The sequence below is a fragment of the Drosophila innubila genome (genome assembly GCF_004354385.1).
Source record: "Drosophila innubila isolate TH190305 chromosome 3R unlocalized genomic scaffold, UK_Dinn_1.0 2_E_3R, whole genome shotgun sequence".
NCBI lineage: Eukaryota > Metazoa > Arthropoda > Insecta > Diptera > Drosophilidae > Drosophila > Drosophila innubila.
The window spans coordinates 31,698,861-31,714,672 of record NW_022995380.1 but is presented as its reverse complement, the minus strand read 5'-3'; the positions used below and the strand labels follow the sequence as shown (position 1 = coordinate 31,714,672).

The following is a 15,812-nucleotide window of genomic DNA, read 5'->3' as shown; positions in this document are numbered from 1 at the left end:
TCAAAGGGGACCCTTAGCATTGAAATCGAGATCCAGAGTGCAATAATTTTTTTATGAAATAATCAAATACATCAAATTTAGAGACCATTTAGAGATCAAAAACATTCCGTTTGAAAATCGGTTGAATTTTCGCAAAGTTATGCCCGTTTGAAGATCTCCGACAGTTTCAGTCAGTTTTTTGACCCCCTACTCCGATAAACCACAAGTTTGGAATGACTCCAAATTTTAGGGGGAATCAAATTTAAATTAAATGTAATCTAATTGTATTTTTAAATGCATTATTCAGTTGGGCCGAATCCCGGCGGTACTGCAATACCGGGCCAACCCGCGACAGAGGTGGAGCAAGCTCCTAGCACTCCGTCTATTTCCAAAAATCAGTTTAACATTTGTTGTTCTCCAATGGAGAAACTATCAGATGTTAAGCTGATAAGAACAGATACTACACTTTGATCTTAGCCAAAAGGCCGAGAAGCGATAACTTTAACAGAAAAACGAGCCCCACTACATTAATGGGGAGCTAGAACCAGTTGAGAATTGGTCGGGCGCAACATGAGAAATAAAACAGTGCTCCAAAACACGCCATACCATGCACAGTGTTGGCAAACGCGTCATTCAAGTATCGCAACATATCGATATTTTACAAAACATTTCATAATAGAAACGAAAGTAAAAAGAAATATATAATTAATATTTAATTAGATGTGGGGGCAGTGGGGTAGGGGGTATGAGTGAGGGTTGAGATGGTGTAGATCGGAGACCAATAAATCGGTTGCCATAGATGCAGTTCAACATGTTAAAAAATTGATATATTTCGGTATATTGTGTACTTACAACAAATGAATTTAATAATATTTTAATAAATAATAAAATTATCCATTGGGGTTGTGGGGATGGTAGTGGGGGTAGGGCAGATCGGTGGGTGGGGCGACACAAAAAACCAAAAAATCGGTTGCCATAAATGCAGCTCAACATGTTAAAAAATTGTTATATTTCGGTATATTCTGTACTAACAACAAATGAATTTAAAAATATTTCAATAAATAATAATAATATCCATTGGGGCTGTGGGGATGGTGGTGGGGGTAGGGCAGATCGGTGGGTGGGGCGACACAAAAATCGGTTGTCATAAATTTAGTTTAACATAAAAATAAATTTTAATTATCGGTATATATGGTACTGAAATAAGATCCAATAAAAAATAATAAGATCCAATGTAGTTGGGGTGGTGGTATGGGGGTGGTCGATGTGGAGAGTACAGGTTTTTGCGGGATCCCAAAAATCGGTTACCATGCATTGATTTCAACATATTGAAAGAGTTTTTAGCTTTTTAAATAAATAAATAAAATAAATAAATACTATAAATATATCGATATATAACGATAACATCAATGTATGTGTGCGATTTAAAAGTGGTGGTTATTATACCTTTGAATTTGTTGTGTTTCCAGTAGTTTTGTTTATTATTTTATTGCTACTTTTGCCCTTGAGGTAATATTTGCAAAATTTTTGCTTTCCAGATTCACCAAAAATACAAAGTTTAAAGTAAATAGGAATAGAAAATAGCGCCAACCGTATCGCATCAAAATACCGATACTTAACTGTTTCTATCGATATATCAATATTTTGACAACAACCCTTATTAAAGGTGCGCTATCACTATTGTCTGCCATCTCTACAATATATTTGGCAGCACAAGAAAAAAAATAACATTGTTCATTTTAATTTTAACAAACGCATAAAGTTAATCAAATGTCGTATCAATTATATCGTAATACCACTTTGGGTAATACTCTACAGGAGAGTCTCGACGAGCTAATTCAGGTGAGTTTAACAGCAATAAATACGCAATAAATTAAAATCAAGCATCAACTCAAGCTGCGTCGCAAATCTGTCAAGCAAATAAAATTAAATGGTTGCACATTTGTCATAAAATTGTAATTTACTACGTTTGGTGTGCATTTAATGCATTTACTTTATTTGTAAAGTTAATTTGTGATTTTGTTTAGTTTTCTTTCATTTTAGCCTTTGTAAATAAAACTCACAGTATGTCAAGTAAGTGTTTTCAGAAGGAAACAAATTTACATACAGTGTGTCCAAAAAACTATTTTGATATAAAAAAAAATATAATAATTCCATTTTTATTTTAAATTACAATAAAACACACTGAATCTTCTTTATCAGTGATTTTTGAGTATTTTAAAAATACTATTTTTAAGAAACAAAAAAAATTAAAATTACATATTAATGATATTTTTTATTTTTAATAAAACTTGAACCATATACTCATTATTTTTTATAATTTATTATTATAATTATTTTTATATAAACATAATTATAATTTTTAATAAATTATAATGAATATATCGTAAGTTTTATTTATTTTAAAATAATAATGGTCCATTTTAAGTGGGCCTTTTTTATTTAAAATAAAAATTGTCCATATTAAAGGTTCCTGCTTCAATAATTATAAATATTGAAATATAGTGAATAATATATAAAATTGTAAATTTTAAAACATGAAGAAAATGTATAAATTATTCCTAAAGCAGAATATGCGAAAAAATCTTAATTTCTGACTTGTATATTTTCAGTATGGACAAATAACTCCCGCATTGGCCTTCAAAGTTCTGCTGCAGTTCGATAAAAGTATTAACAATGCATTAAATCAAAGAGTTAAGGCTCGAGTCACATTTAAAGCGGGCAAATTGAATACGTATCGTTTCTGTGACAATGTCTGGACCCTAATGTTAAACGATGTGGAATTTCGAGAAGTGCATGAATTTGTCAAGGTCGACAAGGTCAAAATTGTGGCCTGTGATGGAAAAAGTGCCGACTTCAACTGACAGCAAGAGAAACAACAACAACCGCCAACATGCAACGTTGCATGTTGTTCTACTCTTTAAGTTATAATTATTGATAAGCTTGATTTATTGATATTGTGGAAGTAAACCTTTAATTCATAATTTACTGTCAATTGTTTTCTTAATAAGAATAAGTTTATAAGTCGCTTAAAACATTTTAATGATACGATTAATGTTAGATAAACAAAATTCCCTATTAATACTGATTTGACTTGCATTTAAATTTACGCGCTGTCTTCCGGGCTGCCAATCGCTGTCGATAAAAAATACTAATAGCGCTAATTAAGCGAACACACCAGCTGCAAGTTTATTAAATTAATCAGATAGCATATTATTTGCTTAAACGTCTCATCTTCTAAATAAATAGAAAATTGCATTTACTTAGAAAATAATAATAAATACTTGATATCGATAGTGTAACAACAGTGCTTCTACAATCGCTGTTAATGAACACAAAAATCGATAAGACATATAATTAAAAAAAAGCAGATTAGAACAACATATAAATAATTAGAAAAATAATATTAATAAAAGACTGCATTTATTTTGTTATTAAAGAATAATTAATATGTGTCATCGATATTTTAACAGGTGTTCATGGACAATCGATTGACATTAACAGCAAAAATCGATATAAACATATATAGTTTAATAAACGTTTTAATTAATTATAAGTTTCCCAAATTAATTAAAAGTTATCAGCATAAAAGTGATATAAATATAATTTGTTTATTGTTATTAAAGCTATCGATAACTGCACTATCGCACTATCATGCTAAACATCGCAAATTCTGTTGTGCCCATCGATATATCGATAGAGTGGCGACATCTCTAGTTTAGGTGTACAAAACGCAACAACAGCGCGTCGTGTTCGCACGCAGACCGCCGCTTAAAGTAATTTTAGAATTTTTGAAAACGACAAGTTGTTTTTAATTGTATCGTTCGAAACGCAAACATAATTTCAATAATCGTTATTAAAATCAACGCTGTACGTGTGCTAAATAAATCAATTATTAACAACTGCAGCCAATGTTGTGAAAAGAGAAAGAAATATATATAAAAAAAGAGGGTGTAAAAACGAGAACTTATGAAAATCCATTTATTCTCGCTTGCAATACAAAGTTGCTAAATAAATTGTTTTTCAAAAAGGTAACAAATATATACGAAGTGTGTTTATAAATTAAAAATAAAAAAAAAAAAAAATACACTTGCCTGCTAAATACATACATACATACATATATATATGAATATAAATGTTAATTTACATACATTCATGATTGTGTGTGTATGTGTGTGTAGAGAAAACGGAAAAGGCGAACGCATAAAATAAAATACAAAAAAAATATATATATGTATGTATATATAAAGTGCATTCATCTTGAAACTGCGCGTGTTAATTTTGTGTTTGATTTTGCAGCAAAAACAAATAATAACAGTGAATCAATAAAGTGGCCAAGTTGTTGTTGTTGTTGTTTTTGTATTTGTTGTTTCAAAGCCCTTGAAGTGTTGCAGAAAAGCAATAACTGCATACAAACATACCGACAGTTGGTCAAGCAAGTATTTTGACAAAATACAAAAATTCACAAACTTGTTTGTTCTATTTTTAATATTTATTAAATAAATGGTAAAAGTCTATAAGTCCGGGCCAACTCCAAATCTGGCAAACAAAAATAGGCAATTTTGTATGGAAATTTCAAACATTTAAAAAAAAAAACTAGTTGAGTCCCCAAACCAAATTTTTCGGCTAAATTTATGATAAATTGCCCTCTATTTGGGGCGGCTTTTTTTTTTTTTTTATTTGAAGTTGGCCCAGACAAATAGACTTTTTCCAATATTTGATATCTATTTTAACAATAAAAGCTAAACATAGTTATAAATATAGGGGATAAAATAAGCGGAAAGTCACTGTATGTGCATTTTGCAAGATTTTGCAAATATTTTTGTATGTTGTCAAAACACTTTTTTGAACCACTGTATGTAGAATGACGAGAGAACGGAAATCAAAGCGCAAAACGCAAACGACGTTGTTATTGTTTTTATTGTTGTTGTTGGTTTTGAAGTGCCATAAAATACGCAAAATATAAACAATAATATTTGCAGCACTTTTTGTTGTTGTTTTAATTGTTTACACGTCTATGTATATTAAATGGTTATAAATTTGTTGGCTTTTGTTTCTCGTTCTTTTTTTGCTTTCCAGTCTTCTGCTACTTCCAGTCATCCAGTTTCCAATTGGAATTCCACAGCTCCTGCAAAGAAGCCCCATTTATTTTTTAAGAAAAGTGCAATTGAAATTAACGACAACAACAACAACAAAATAATTTCAAATATAAATTAATTTCAACAACAAAAAATTTGTATTTAATTAAATAAAAAGGGTTAAAGCAGACATCGTCAAAATTGATTTTCGTCGGATCAAAATCTTTACCTCAAAACTGGATTATAATAAATCCGTTGATATTGGAACGCAGCAGGAAAACAATTCTGGGGTAACCAACAAAATGGTCAAACGGTAAGTAAACACAATAAATACAAGTAACTCTTTTCACATATATCTTAAGTGTATTTTTTTCTACAAAATAAAAAATGCGTATATTGAGTTTTTATTCTTCAAAATATTTATGTTAAAATAAGATTATTTTTCTATTTAAAAAATGTGTGAGTTCTGTATTTTGTCAAAACATTTTATTGACTAACTGTACTTAACCAGAGACCGGAAAAATTATAAACAATTCAAATATCTTTAAGCCTCAAATTTAATTTTTGATTTTTATTATAAAATTTGACTTAATTGTACGTCTATTTACATTACGGTTATTTACGTTTTATTACTTAAATTAATTGTAATATTTAATTTGTCATAACAGTTAATTGACATACCGTACATAAGAGTCAATAAATTGTTTAGACAAAATAAACTATGTACAAATTACAAATTTTTTTATACTTTTTATTTTAGTTTAATTATTGTCCCCTAAAAATAATTAAAAATATCGAATTATATTGTGTTTAACTATTTTTAAAAATAAAAATACAAATATGTTAATTGTTTGGCTTGTCAAAACAATTACTTGACATACTGTAAGTGCTGTACTTGATTCCAGGATGATAAGTATAATGCACTTTCTTATCAACACTGTTGTAGTTCATTAACCCATTTGTATTGCCAAGAAATTAGCGCCCGTCCACATCCCCCATTTCCCCCCGTTCCCCTAAATTTCCCCATTTCCCTGCCTAGACATATTATTTTATATTCATGTCTATTTATAGAATTATTTGGATTTATTACTGTGGGTCTGTTGAACTTCTTCTTCTTCTTCTAGGCTGACTGATAAAACGAAAGGAGAAGAAGAGAATTATAACGCAATTTATTTCTGTTAATTGTTTAGCGGGAGGTAACGGGAATGGAAACGGATTGTGTGGGTTAAGGGGGGTGGGGAGGAGAGGAGGTTGTTTTTAACTGCGTCGCAGTCGCAGTTACAGTCGCAGTTACAATCTGTTATTCAGTTTTCAGTCATTGTGACTCTTACCATATTCTGAGTTCCACCAACAACAGCCCCAAATGCGGACAACAAAAACAAATACAAGCAGTCAAGATGCTCGACTGTTAGATACCCAGTATAGCACGATTTAAGCACTAGACTTACAAAAAAATGAATAAAATAAAATACAAATTCATAATAAATTATGTAGTTGAAAAACAAAAAATCTTAACGGACAGGAAAGGGTTTTTCAACCCAAACAGTGGGAACTAGAAACTGATAAGATTAGAACTATAGTTTCTAGGTAAAAACATCTAAGAATTGACCATAGATTAAAAGTTTTTGGGTTACCATTTTTTGTGAAAAAATCTATGTTCCCATTTGTTTATATGTATGTATATTATTTTCATTAAATTTTTATTTTTATTATAAAAAAAGAAATTGTTTTTATTTTGTTTATTTTTGTCTCAGACTTATAATTCTGTGTACATTTTAATTGCTGGGGTAGCAAACACACCCTTCGGCTGCAGCAGCCACCACCAGAAAAAGAAACAGAAAGAGAACGAGAAACAAAAACAGAAAAAGATGCAAGCAAACTGGCGACAAGCGGCGTCGCATAAATTCTCTTGTTGTTTTGTGCGTTTTTCCGAAAAATGAAAATGTAAAAGCACAAAAACAACAACAACAACAACAACAGACAGAATAAGAGGAAGAAACTAAAGAAAAGCCAACGCGGCAACAGAACAACGCATGCGCCTAGACGAACATAACAACAAAGCAACAACAACAACATGTCAGTTTTTTTTTTGTCTGCAATTTGATTTTCTGAACAATTTTATGCTTTTTTATCTGTTCGGAACACACTTAAAAAAATAACAGTGCTGTTCTAAAATGAAACAACAACATTGAGCAGGAGAATGCCAGAGTTTGCCAGAACAGCTTTTTTTTTATCGTCAAATCTGGCTTTTTCTTGCGGTTAAGAATTGAAAAAAGCGAGTAGCGGAAATTCTGGCTTGTCTTTTTTTTCAGGCACCTTAATCTGTTAAGGTTTAATATAAGGAACTACATAATAATCTTTATTTTTAAATTATTACTGATTTATCCACGAAATAATAATTAACTTTAAGTTAAACTTTAAAACTTAAACAATAATCATTATTTTTGACCAAATTTTAAAGATCATGTTGTGATTTTTTAAAGGAAATATGGGCAAAATAAACCTAAATGAGCCTTTTTTCTTGACAGCACTGACAACTGCATACGTTGCAGTTCTCTCTCTCTCTCTCTCTCTCTCTCTCTCTCTCTCTCTGTCTCGCTCTCTTGTTTGCTCGTGTGCTTTCCTTAACACAAATGCATAAAGAAATACACACACACACATATGTAGATGCTCTTCTCTTTGTCTCTCATGTAATTTTAGATGTTGGCAGCGTTTTGCCTTTTGCCTCCTACTTGCTGTTGTTGTTGTCTCAGCAGGTTCTTGTTGCATTTTTACAGTTGCTTTTTCGGTCGATCGTCGCGCCTCTTTCCCCTTCCACAATCCCTTTTCCACCACAGCCCTAAATCACCACACAGGCAGCAGCATCACTAAAAGCAACAACTAAAGCGATTCTTGTAATTTTTGTTGTGTTGCTTTTTACCTGCTTTGTTCGTCTTTTTGCCCTTTTTACATTTGTCTTTTGTTTTGACCACGAGCGCAGTTTGTTGTAGTTTTAGTTTCCTGCTGCTTATTTATCAATGTATTTATTTATCTTATCGTTGTGGTTCTGCCTCTCTCTCTCTCACTCACTCACTCTCGCGCTCGCTTGCTCTCACTTCCTGTTCGATTCTTGCCATTTACCTGTTCGTCTGGTTGTTGTTCTCGTTGTTGTTGATGCTTGCCGATCAGCTTCCAGTCTTCCAGCCCTGCATATGTATGCATGTATGCATAAGTGTGTGTGTGTGTGCCTGCATATGTATACATAGCACATCAAGAAAGTGTTTGGACAAAATACAAGTCCTCACTTGTTATTTTTTAATTTTGCAAAATATATAAATTAAGTAAAAATCTATATTTTAATGTAATAAGAAAAAAAAGGCTTTACAAAATATAATTATTTTTTGCAAGAGAAATAGTGTAATTCTTTTTTTTTAACTGGTCAAAACACTTTTTTCACTTACTGTATGCCCGCATTAATGTTGTTGCTTTTTCTGCCGCTGCAGATCTTTTGTGTTTATTAAATTTTTCAATTACACACATACATACATATATATTTGTATATGTGTTGTGTTGCATGCTTGAAAATTTATTTGTCTGCACGCCATTATCCATTATGTATGTATGTGTGTATGTATGCATGCATTTAGAATGCATTTGAATTGGTGAGTGTCTGCGTAGTGACTCTCTCCCACTCTCCACCACTCTCTCTCTCCCTCGCTCTCTGCTGCTGTTTGTTCTTTTCGTTCAGTTTGGCGATTAAAATTTAATTTTAATTCCGTTGTTGTTGTTGTTATTTCACTGTCTTCTCTCCTCTCTCTTTTTTTGCATGGAGCATTGCTTTGTTTTACGACTTCCTTGTTGGTATCTCCAGTATCCCCCGCCCCCTCCACTCACTCCCCCCGCTTCATTAATCATTATCAACATTGCTGCAGCATGTTGCTAGCCTGTTGCGCTTAGCAACATTCTGTACATTTGTTAAGTGCAAATTTATTTATGAAATGCCGCCACACACACAGATACACAGAGACACACACACACAAGAGCGCATAATTAACCGTTATTATTCATGGACATGATTCATGCAGCTGTTGTTTATCGTTGTTGTTGTTGTCGACTTGATGCTGAGTTTGGTTTTTGTCAAAGCGTGGGAGCAACATACAATATACACTTACTTGTAGATACAAATGTATCTATGGCTGTATAAATAAATGTAACTATTCTGTACAGACTTAAAATAAATGTAAATACACATAATATAAATGTAACAACTGTACTGAATGAATTCAGATACAAATGTATCTTTGAGATTTCGAAATAAATTAAAATACTATGTGCCTGCTGCGAATTTGTGCGAAGATACAAATGTATCTATGTGTTTTTAAATGTAACTATTTCTGTTTATACATTTTTGAAATCAATTGAAATATTGTAAAACTTGCCTTAAGCGAACTTTTTCATTATAAATATTACCACATATTTTTTTTTTATACTAAAAATGTTTCTAAATATAATTTGCACTAGTTTGCACTACAAGATACAAATGTATCTATGCATGGAAACACAGATCATTAATATAGATTTAATTACAATATTTGGAAATATGATACGATCAACAGAAAGGAATTTATTTGAGATGGTTTGGGCTTCTCTGCAAAATTGTCCATCTTTATTTTTGAGCTGTTAGTTGCCTTTAGGAGAGCTTGACTGTACTTGCCAGTGTCTTATTTCATTCAATAGGCTTTTGCATTCAACTTAAGCCCTCAAATCTCGCCGCTTTTTGTCTCACTTTTCACTTCTCGCTCTTCCTTCAATCTTTCTTCGTCGCAGCTATAACATTTCATTCACATTTGCTTGAGAAAGACAGAAAAGCTGTCAGAATAGCAAATGTTGCCTTTAACATTTCAGCTTATTTGCGTGGCAGACAGAATGTGACTCAAAAGCTGATAAGATGCAACAACAATTACAACAATAATCACAATTACACCCAGAAAAAAATGTTTTCAAATTTTAAATTTATATTTTTCACAATTTATTAAATTACTCAATATTAAGTGTGTTCATATTATTTATAAATTATTTAATATAATTTTTTTCTATATCTAAATACATAAAACTGTTTGTCCTGACTGACTGATCTTTGTGTGCTAAGGGCAGTTAAATTATAAAATTTGAAAAAAGTTATATTAGAATAAAAAATTAATTAAAAAAGTATAAAGGCAAATTATTTTATGTATAAATTAAAATTTGTAACTGAAAGAAAAACTATTAGCATTATAATTAATTTGATTGCGATTTCCTTTCATTTTTAATATATATGACTGAATTTATTTATTTCTTGTTGGTTGTACAGCTAAATACAAAGAAATGGAATCATTCAAGTTACTATATGTATGTACAGTTTACACGTGACCTGATTTTGAGACTGCAATGTGTATACTTATGTATGGCTATGTGTGTGTGTATCTATGATAAGAATTGTGTGCTTAGAAGCGTCAACAGTCAAGTCAGCAGTTGAAATAAGTCAACAACATTTCGACTCGTCTCGAGATTAAAAAGTATCTTCAACTGCACTAAGCTAACTGAGATGTCAAAGTTCATTGTCAAAAATAGCTGTAATATTTGCTGCTGACCGACGAACAGACGATGAGTTCAAAGTTCAAACAGAGCATCTTTTATTTGTCTCTGTATCTGTTGTTGTTGTTGCTGTTGCTGGAAAACCAATTTCATCTGCGTGCATTGCCATTTGAACTCGGCTCAAATTCAGGCAAAAATCTCATTTCAAGAGTTTGCGATAAGGGAAAAAAATGAGAAAAAAAGGTAGAAAAAGAAGAAAAATATAAAAGAAAACAATTTTTCTCGCAGGGGAGCATTTTGACCCACTTAAGGTAGTTGAAGCTGATTTTTTTGTGTCGTTTTCAAGTGAAAGTTTTGTTGGTCAACTGAATTTTTTTTTTTTTTGTGTTAAGCCATTTTACAGCAATTTACAACAATTTACGACAAATTTGCATTGGGTTTCTCGTGTGAATATGTGAAAAATGAAAGTGAAAAGGAAAATATGTATAAAAAATAAATTTTAACGATTGGGGAGATTGGATTGTTAAAATCAAAGCTGCAAACGGTCTTAACTGAACCCAAACTGTTGGGAAGCTATCAAAATTGTTGTGATAAGTCAACAAATCTGTCTTTAAAAGGTTTACTTTTTTATTTATAAGCTTATTTATTGCAATTTAAGTGAATCATTATACTATTATATGTTATATAATAAAGGTATATTTTTAATTTCAGAAATATGTATTTATTTGTTAAGAATTCCTGCTCCGAATGAGAATTTCTCTACTAAAATGCAAACATACTCTAGTATTTTGATGTTGGCATATTATGATCCATTACATTTTTATACACGCTCAACAAAATGGACGAAAAATGCAAAAAACTTGATGCAGGAAACGTATTTCGTACTGTTTTCAGGATATGAGCGTCGCTGAGTTGCAGCTGCAATGAAAAACTTGCACACATCCTGTGCTCTCTTTTTTTGCAACAAAAAAAAGTGAACAACAAAAATGTTAAAAAAAATAACATAAAGAAAGATTATACGAAGATCTGATACCCTTAAAACAGTGTTGTAAAAAAGTTTCATATGTGAAAGCCTACTTAGGGACTATACTGCCCTAAAGTTTTCGAATGACCGTTTTTAGATATAATAAATCGAAATTCATATGAGACAAAAGCTATTTCAGAATCTGAATGTTTGGTATATCTCAATAATCATAAAAAATTTATCGGCCAAATATTTATTTTAAGATTGTGTATTATTTTATTTTTATTTATTATTTTTATTCTGTTTTCCATTATATGTATTGTAACTACTATTATTATTTTGTATTTATAGATATTTTTTCAACTTGTTTCATTGCACAATTATAATATTCTCTGTAAATTATTATTATTATTTCATTCTTATGAATAATAACTAGAGATCTATAGTTATAAAATTGTAAATTTTGATCCAATTAAAAAAAAAAATGTTGAAAAAAAAATTAAGTATTCAAATTATTTAAATATTTTTTTTTATGTATTGTTATTATTTTGTTGTACTAATATTATAATTTTTATTTCTGTCTTACACATTTCGGGACAAAATAAACTTTTTTTTTGTAAATTATTATTATTTAATTATTATAAATACAATATATATATTTTACAAATACAATGTATCAAATTGATTTAACTACTTTTATTTATTTTATTATTTAAATTATTAACACTATCTTCATTTAATATGCGTAACACATTTTGTTACGAAACTAAAATACTCTCCACAAGGGTATAAAAAGGGACCCACATGCAAGTAGAAGAAGAGCAACAAAAACTTGTATGTCGTGTCGTTGTCATTAATATGCGAAATATCCCCACCTTCTCCTCCCAGACCACAGACCGCACAGGAGCCTGAAGGGGGAATATGGGGAATCTCACGAACTGACGAACTGACAAACAAAGCAGTCGTCGCGTCATGTCTGGTCTTTGGAAAAGGCGTTGATGCTGGTGGAAGTTTAAAGGGGGATGAAGAGGCTTTTTGGGGGATGTGCTTTGCTCTAAGCTTTTGTGTCTGATTTGACCTTAATTCGTTGTTGGCACATTGCACTTTAAATGCACACAAACACACACACATACACACACCGTGTCCTTTAAGAACTTTGAACTTTTATTGCAAGCGTTTCCGGTTACGCTCCAAGTATCTTTGCATCCAAGTATCTTTGCATCTTTGCATCCTTGTTGGCCACGTACAGTAAACCTGTCCGCTCCATGAATCCTTTGTGCTTTGCTAAGTTTTGGGTACCCGCAGGAAAGTAAAAGAAAAAAAAATAACAGAGAAAGATGCAGGTCTGCAGGATGCGTGAATAAATCTGTGAATGTATCTATGACTTGGGTCATTGCACTTAAGTGTTTTTGCCTTAAAACTAATACACTTTCCAAAGAAAATTAACTTAAATTGTGCCCAAACTTAAAAAAAAAAACTTAAAACTTCGTTATAAATATTAAAAATTAAAATTTTTTATTTTTTTTATATAGATGAAGTAAAAATTTATTTTACTGGTAATGAACAAAGAATTTGTAATTTAAAAATTATAATCATATAAAATCTATATCAATTTACTTAACATTTCCTTTTCTCTCTTCTCTTCTAGGTAAGCTACGCTACAATATTTCTGGAACGGAAACAAAGCCACAAATGACCCTTAATATTGAAGCTGAGTTTGTCTTTTCAATCGGTTTTGTGAACTCATTTAAAATAATTATATGGCAATTGCTCAATGTCTACTTCAGCTCTTGTTAACTTGATTTGAACATTACTTTTTGCAACTTTAAAAATGCTCAACAATTAATTTCCCACACACAAAAAGCAGTTGTTTGTGAGCAGCAAAATTGGGAAATTCCTAGCCCACAACAAACATATAGACATCATGACAGACTAACAAAAAGACAAAGTGACAGACATTGTTATTGTTCATATGTTAAATACGTTTTCATTTTGGTAACATTGTGGGCTGTTCAATTTGCACTTTGTACCGACAATGTGTGGGGTAAAAAAAGCACTTTGAGCACCTTAAAAATAACTCAAATTTTCAAATTGGCCTTGTTCACTTTGGTGTTAGCCGGCTTTTTGCTGCTTGTACAGTTAACTGGCCCAATTTGACCACACAACTATTTGAAATTTAGAAAATACTTTTAGCTGACATTCCAGAAAAATGTGAGTTATAAAACACATTTAAAATCACATCCAACAACACTTGAAATTATAAAATATCCCAGTTTCTGATCTATATTTAGATTTGAAGTAGATTACACAAAAGCCCAGAGGGACTAAGTTGCAGACGGAAATTTTTTAAAAATAAAATTCAAAAAATTTGAATGCAGAATGAATTTAAGTGCCAAACCATTTATAAAATGATATTCTGTTTGAAAATCGGTTCAGTTTTAATAAAGTTATGGAAGTTTGAAGTTGGTCAGACTTTGAATCAAGCAACTTTACAAGTCAAATTTTTTGTCAGATTTGACATGATTTTTTACAGAAATATGAAATGTCTCAGGATCCAATTTAAAGTGTTGTTTTATACTAATTACTATATAAGGAGTTGATTAAAAGAAAAAATGTGATTTATAGGAAATTCGTATTAGGTTAATGGGTTAAATATTATATCCTGATTTACATACATATTTTAGTAATAATTTTTAATATTGTTTTGCTTATCTAGTAGATAATAGATAATATCTACAACTCTTTCAGTTTGGGACTTAGTATTTAATTTATATACCGAAATGTATCTAGACATGTGTCTGTTAATTACCTTAAAATTAAATTAACTTATTTTGGTATCTCTTGACTGTTGATGAGTTTTGAACAGCATTTTTTTTTGCCACGAGTTCATCCCTTGGTTAAATTAGCTTCTGGTATTTTGCTGGTACATATTTAATACTAAATACGGGCTCGTACATATTTAATATGTGTTTTTTGACAAAGCTGTGTCGGTTTTTCTCGGTTGTGTGCTTATTTAGTGGCCTAATTAATCTGTTTACTTGCATAATTGCATTTGTGTGTTTGGTGTGGGTGTGGGTATCTGTGTGTGTGTGTGTGTGTCTACTGTGCGCGTTACTTTTCGCGCAATTTTCGAATTGCAAACAAAGTTGATTGAACGACGAGGAACGAGGAACAACAACAAAAGGCGCGCCTTGGCATTTTTGGGTGGCTTTTAGGTCTGTTCTGTATCTGTATCTCAGGGGGTTTTGAAATCAAACTGTAACTGCAGCCCCGGCACACTCATAGATACACACACTCACACACACACATATATATATATATATATAAATATGTGTACTTGATAACTATTGTTGTGGCATTCATTGAGCGTTATTGTTGTGGTTTCGCTGTTGACCCACATTTATGCCAATATGTTGCGCAGTGTATGCCTGAAACAAGGGAGAAAGAAGGTATTTGTGAAAAGATACATTTTATGAATCTCTTGCTCTTTATTATAAAATGAAATTGAATTCTAGCGTCATAAACTTTTTTTGTTTTAATATTTATACGAAAATAATATCTTAGAGCTTACATTTTTGTTTAGGACTCCAATTGTTAAAAATCTTAAAATGTTCATTATTCACAAATAATTAATTTTGCAACTTTATGTGCTATTATTTTTTATTTTTCTTATAAAGATATTTTAAAAATAACTTAAATTTCCAGTCATCATTTAAAAAGCCGAGATGTAGAGTTTTTTTCTTTCTTTTTTTTATTGTCTGTATCAATGGTATTTAGATATGACACAACTCTCTTGGAATTTTAATCTTTGTGGGCGCCGCTTTGCTGACAGTATCTTGCAGTTGCAGTATCTTAAGCTACAATTGAAATAAGCAACTCATAAGCAAGCAGTAGGAGATAAAGTAATATTTTGATTTTTAGATAAAATAAATGCCTTAATTCAAAATAAAACGAAAGTATAAGAACGGAAATAAGTCCTATAAATTAGATTGACTAAATTTCACAAATACAAGACAAATCTATTTAACTGTTATCTTTTAGAAAAAAAATAGCAATGGCTAAAAAGAACAAGGGGGCTCCGCCCCCTGCTCGCTTCGCTCGCCTACCCCCGGCTCGCTTCGCTCGCGGTGAGGTGCGGCTACAGTCGAGCACGCTCGACAGTAGGATACCCTGAGCCCATGTACTCTTTTATAAAAGTTGATTGTTGCCCATTTTCAATGGGCTCAGGGTATCAAAAA

The 15,812-nt window shown here is 31.2% G+C and overlaps 2 protein-coding genes and 1 non-coding gene across 3 annotated transcripts in view; 2 read left to right on the top strand and 1 right to left on the bottom strand.

Annotated features, from left to right (window-relative positions):
• Positions 1-281: 281 nt before the first annotated feature.
• On the bottom strand, positions 282-476 carry LOC117793074. Its single transcript, XR_004618217.1, has one exon. It is a non-coding gene; the product is annotated as a U2 spliceosomal RNA (small nuclear RNA).
• A 1,192-nt stretch (positions 477-1,668) lies between these two features.
• Positions 1,669-2,967, top strand: LOC117790272 (transcription initiation factor IIA subunit 2). Its single transcript, XM_034629662.1, has 2 exons — positions 1,669-1,821; positions 2,592-2,967. The coding sequence occupies exons 1-2, from the start codon at positions 1,750-1,752 to the stop codon at positions 2,841-2,843; spliced, it is 324 nt and encodes a 107-aa protein (XP_034485553.1). The 5' UTR covers positions 1,669-1,749; the 3' UTR covers positions 2,844-2,967.
• A 2,262-nt stretch (positions 2,968-5,229) lies between these two features.
• The window catches only part of LOC117789930 (protein pellino), a 40,816-nt gene continuing 30,233 nt past the window's right edge, over positions 5,230-15,812 (top strand). The window contains exon 1 of the mRNA XM_034629137.1: positions 5,230-5,370. Coding sequence (XP_034485028.1) covers positions 5,360-5,370 — 11 coding nt within the window. The 5' untranslated portion in view covers positions 5,230-5,359. The remainder of the gene's footprint in view (positions 5,371-15,812) is intronic.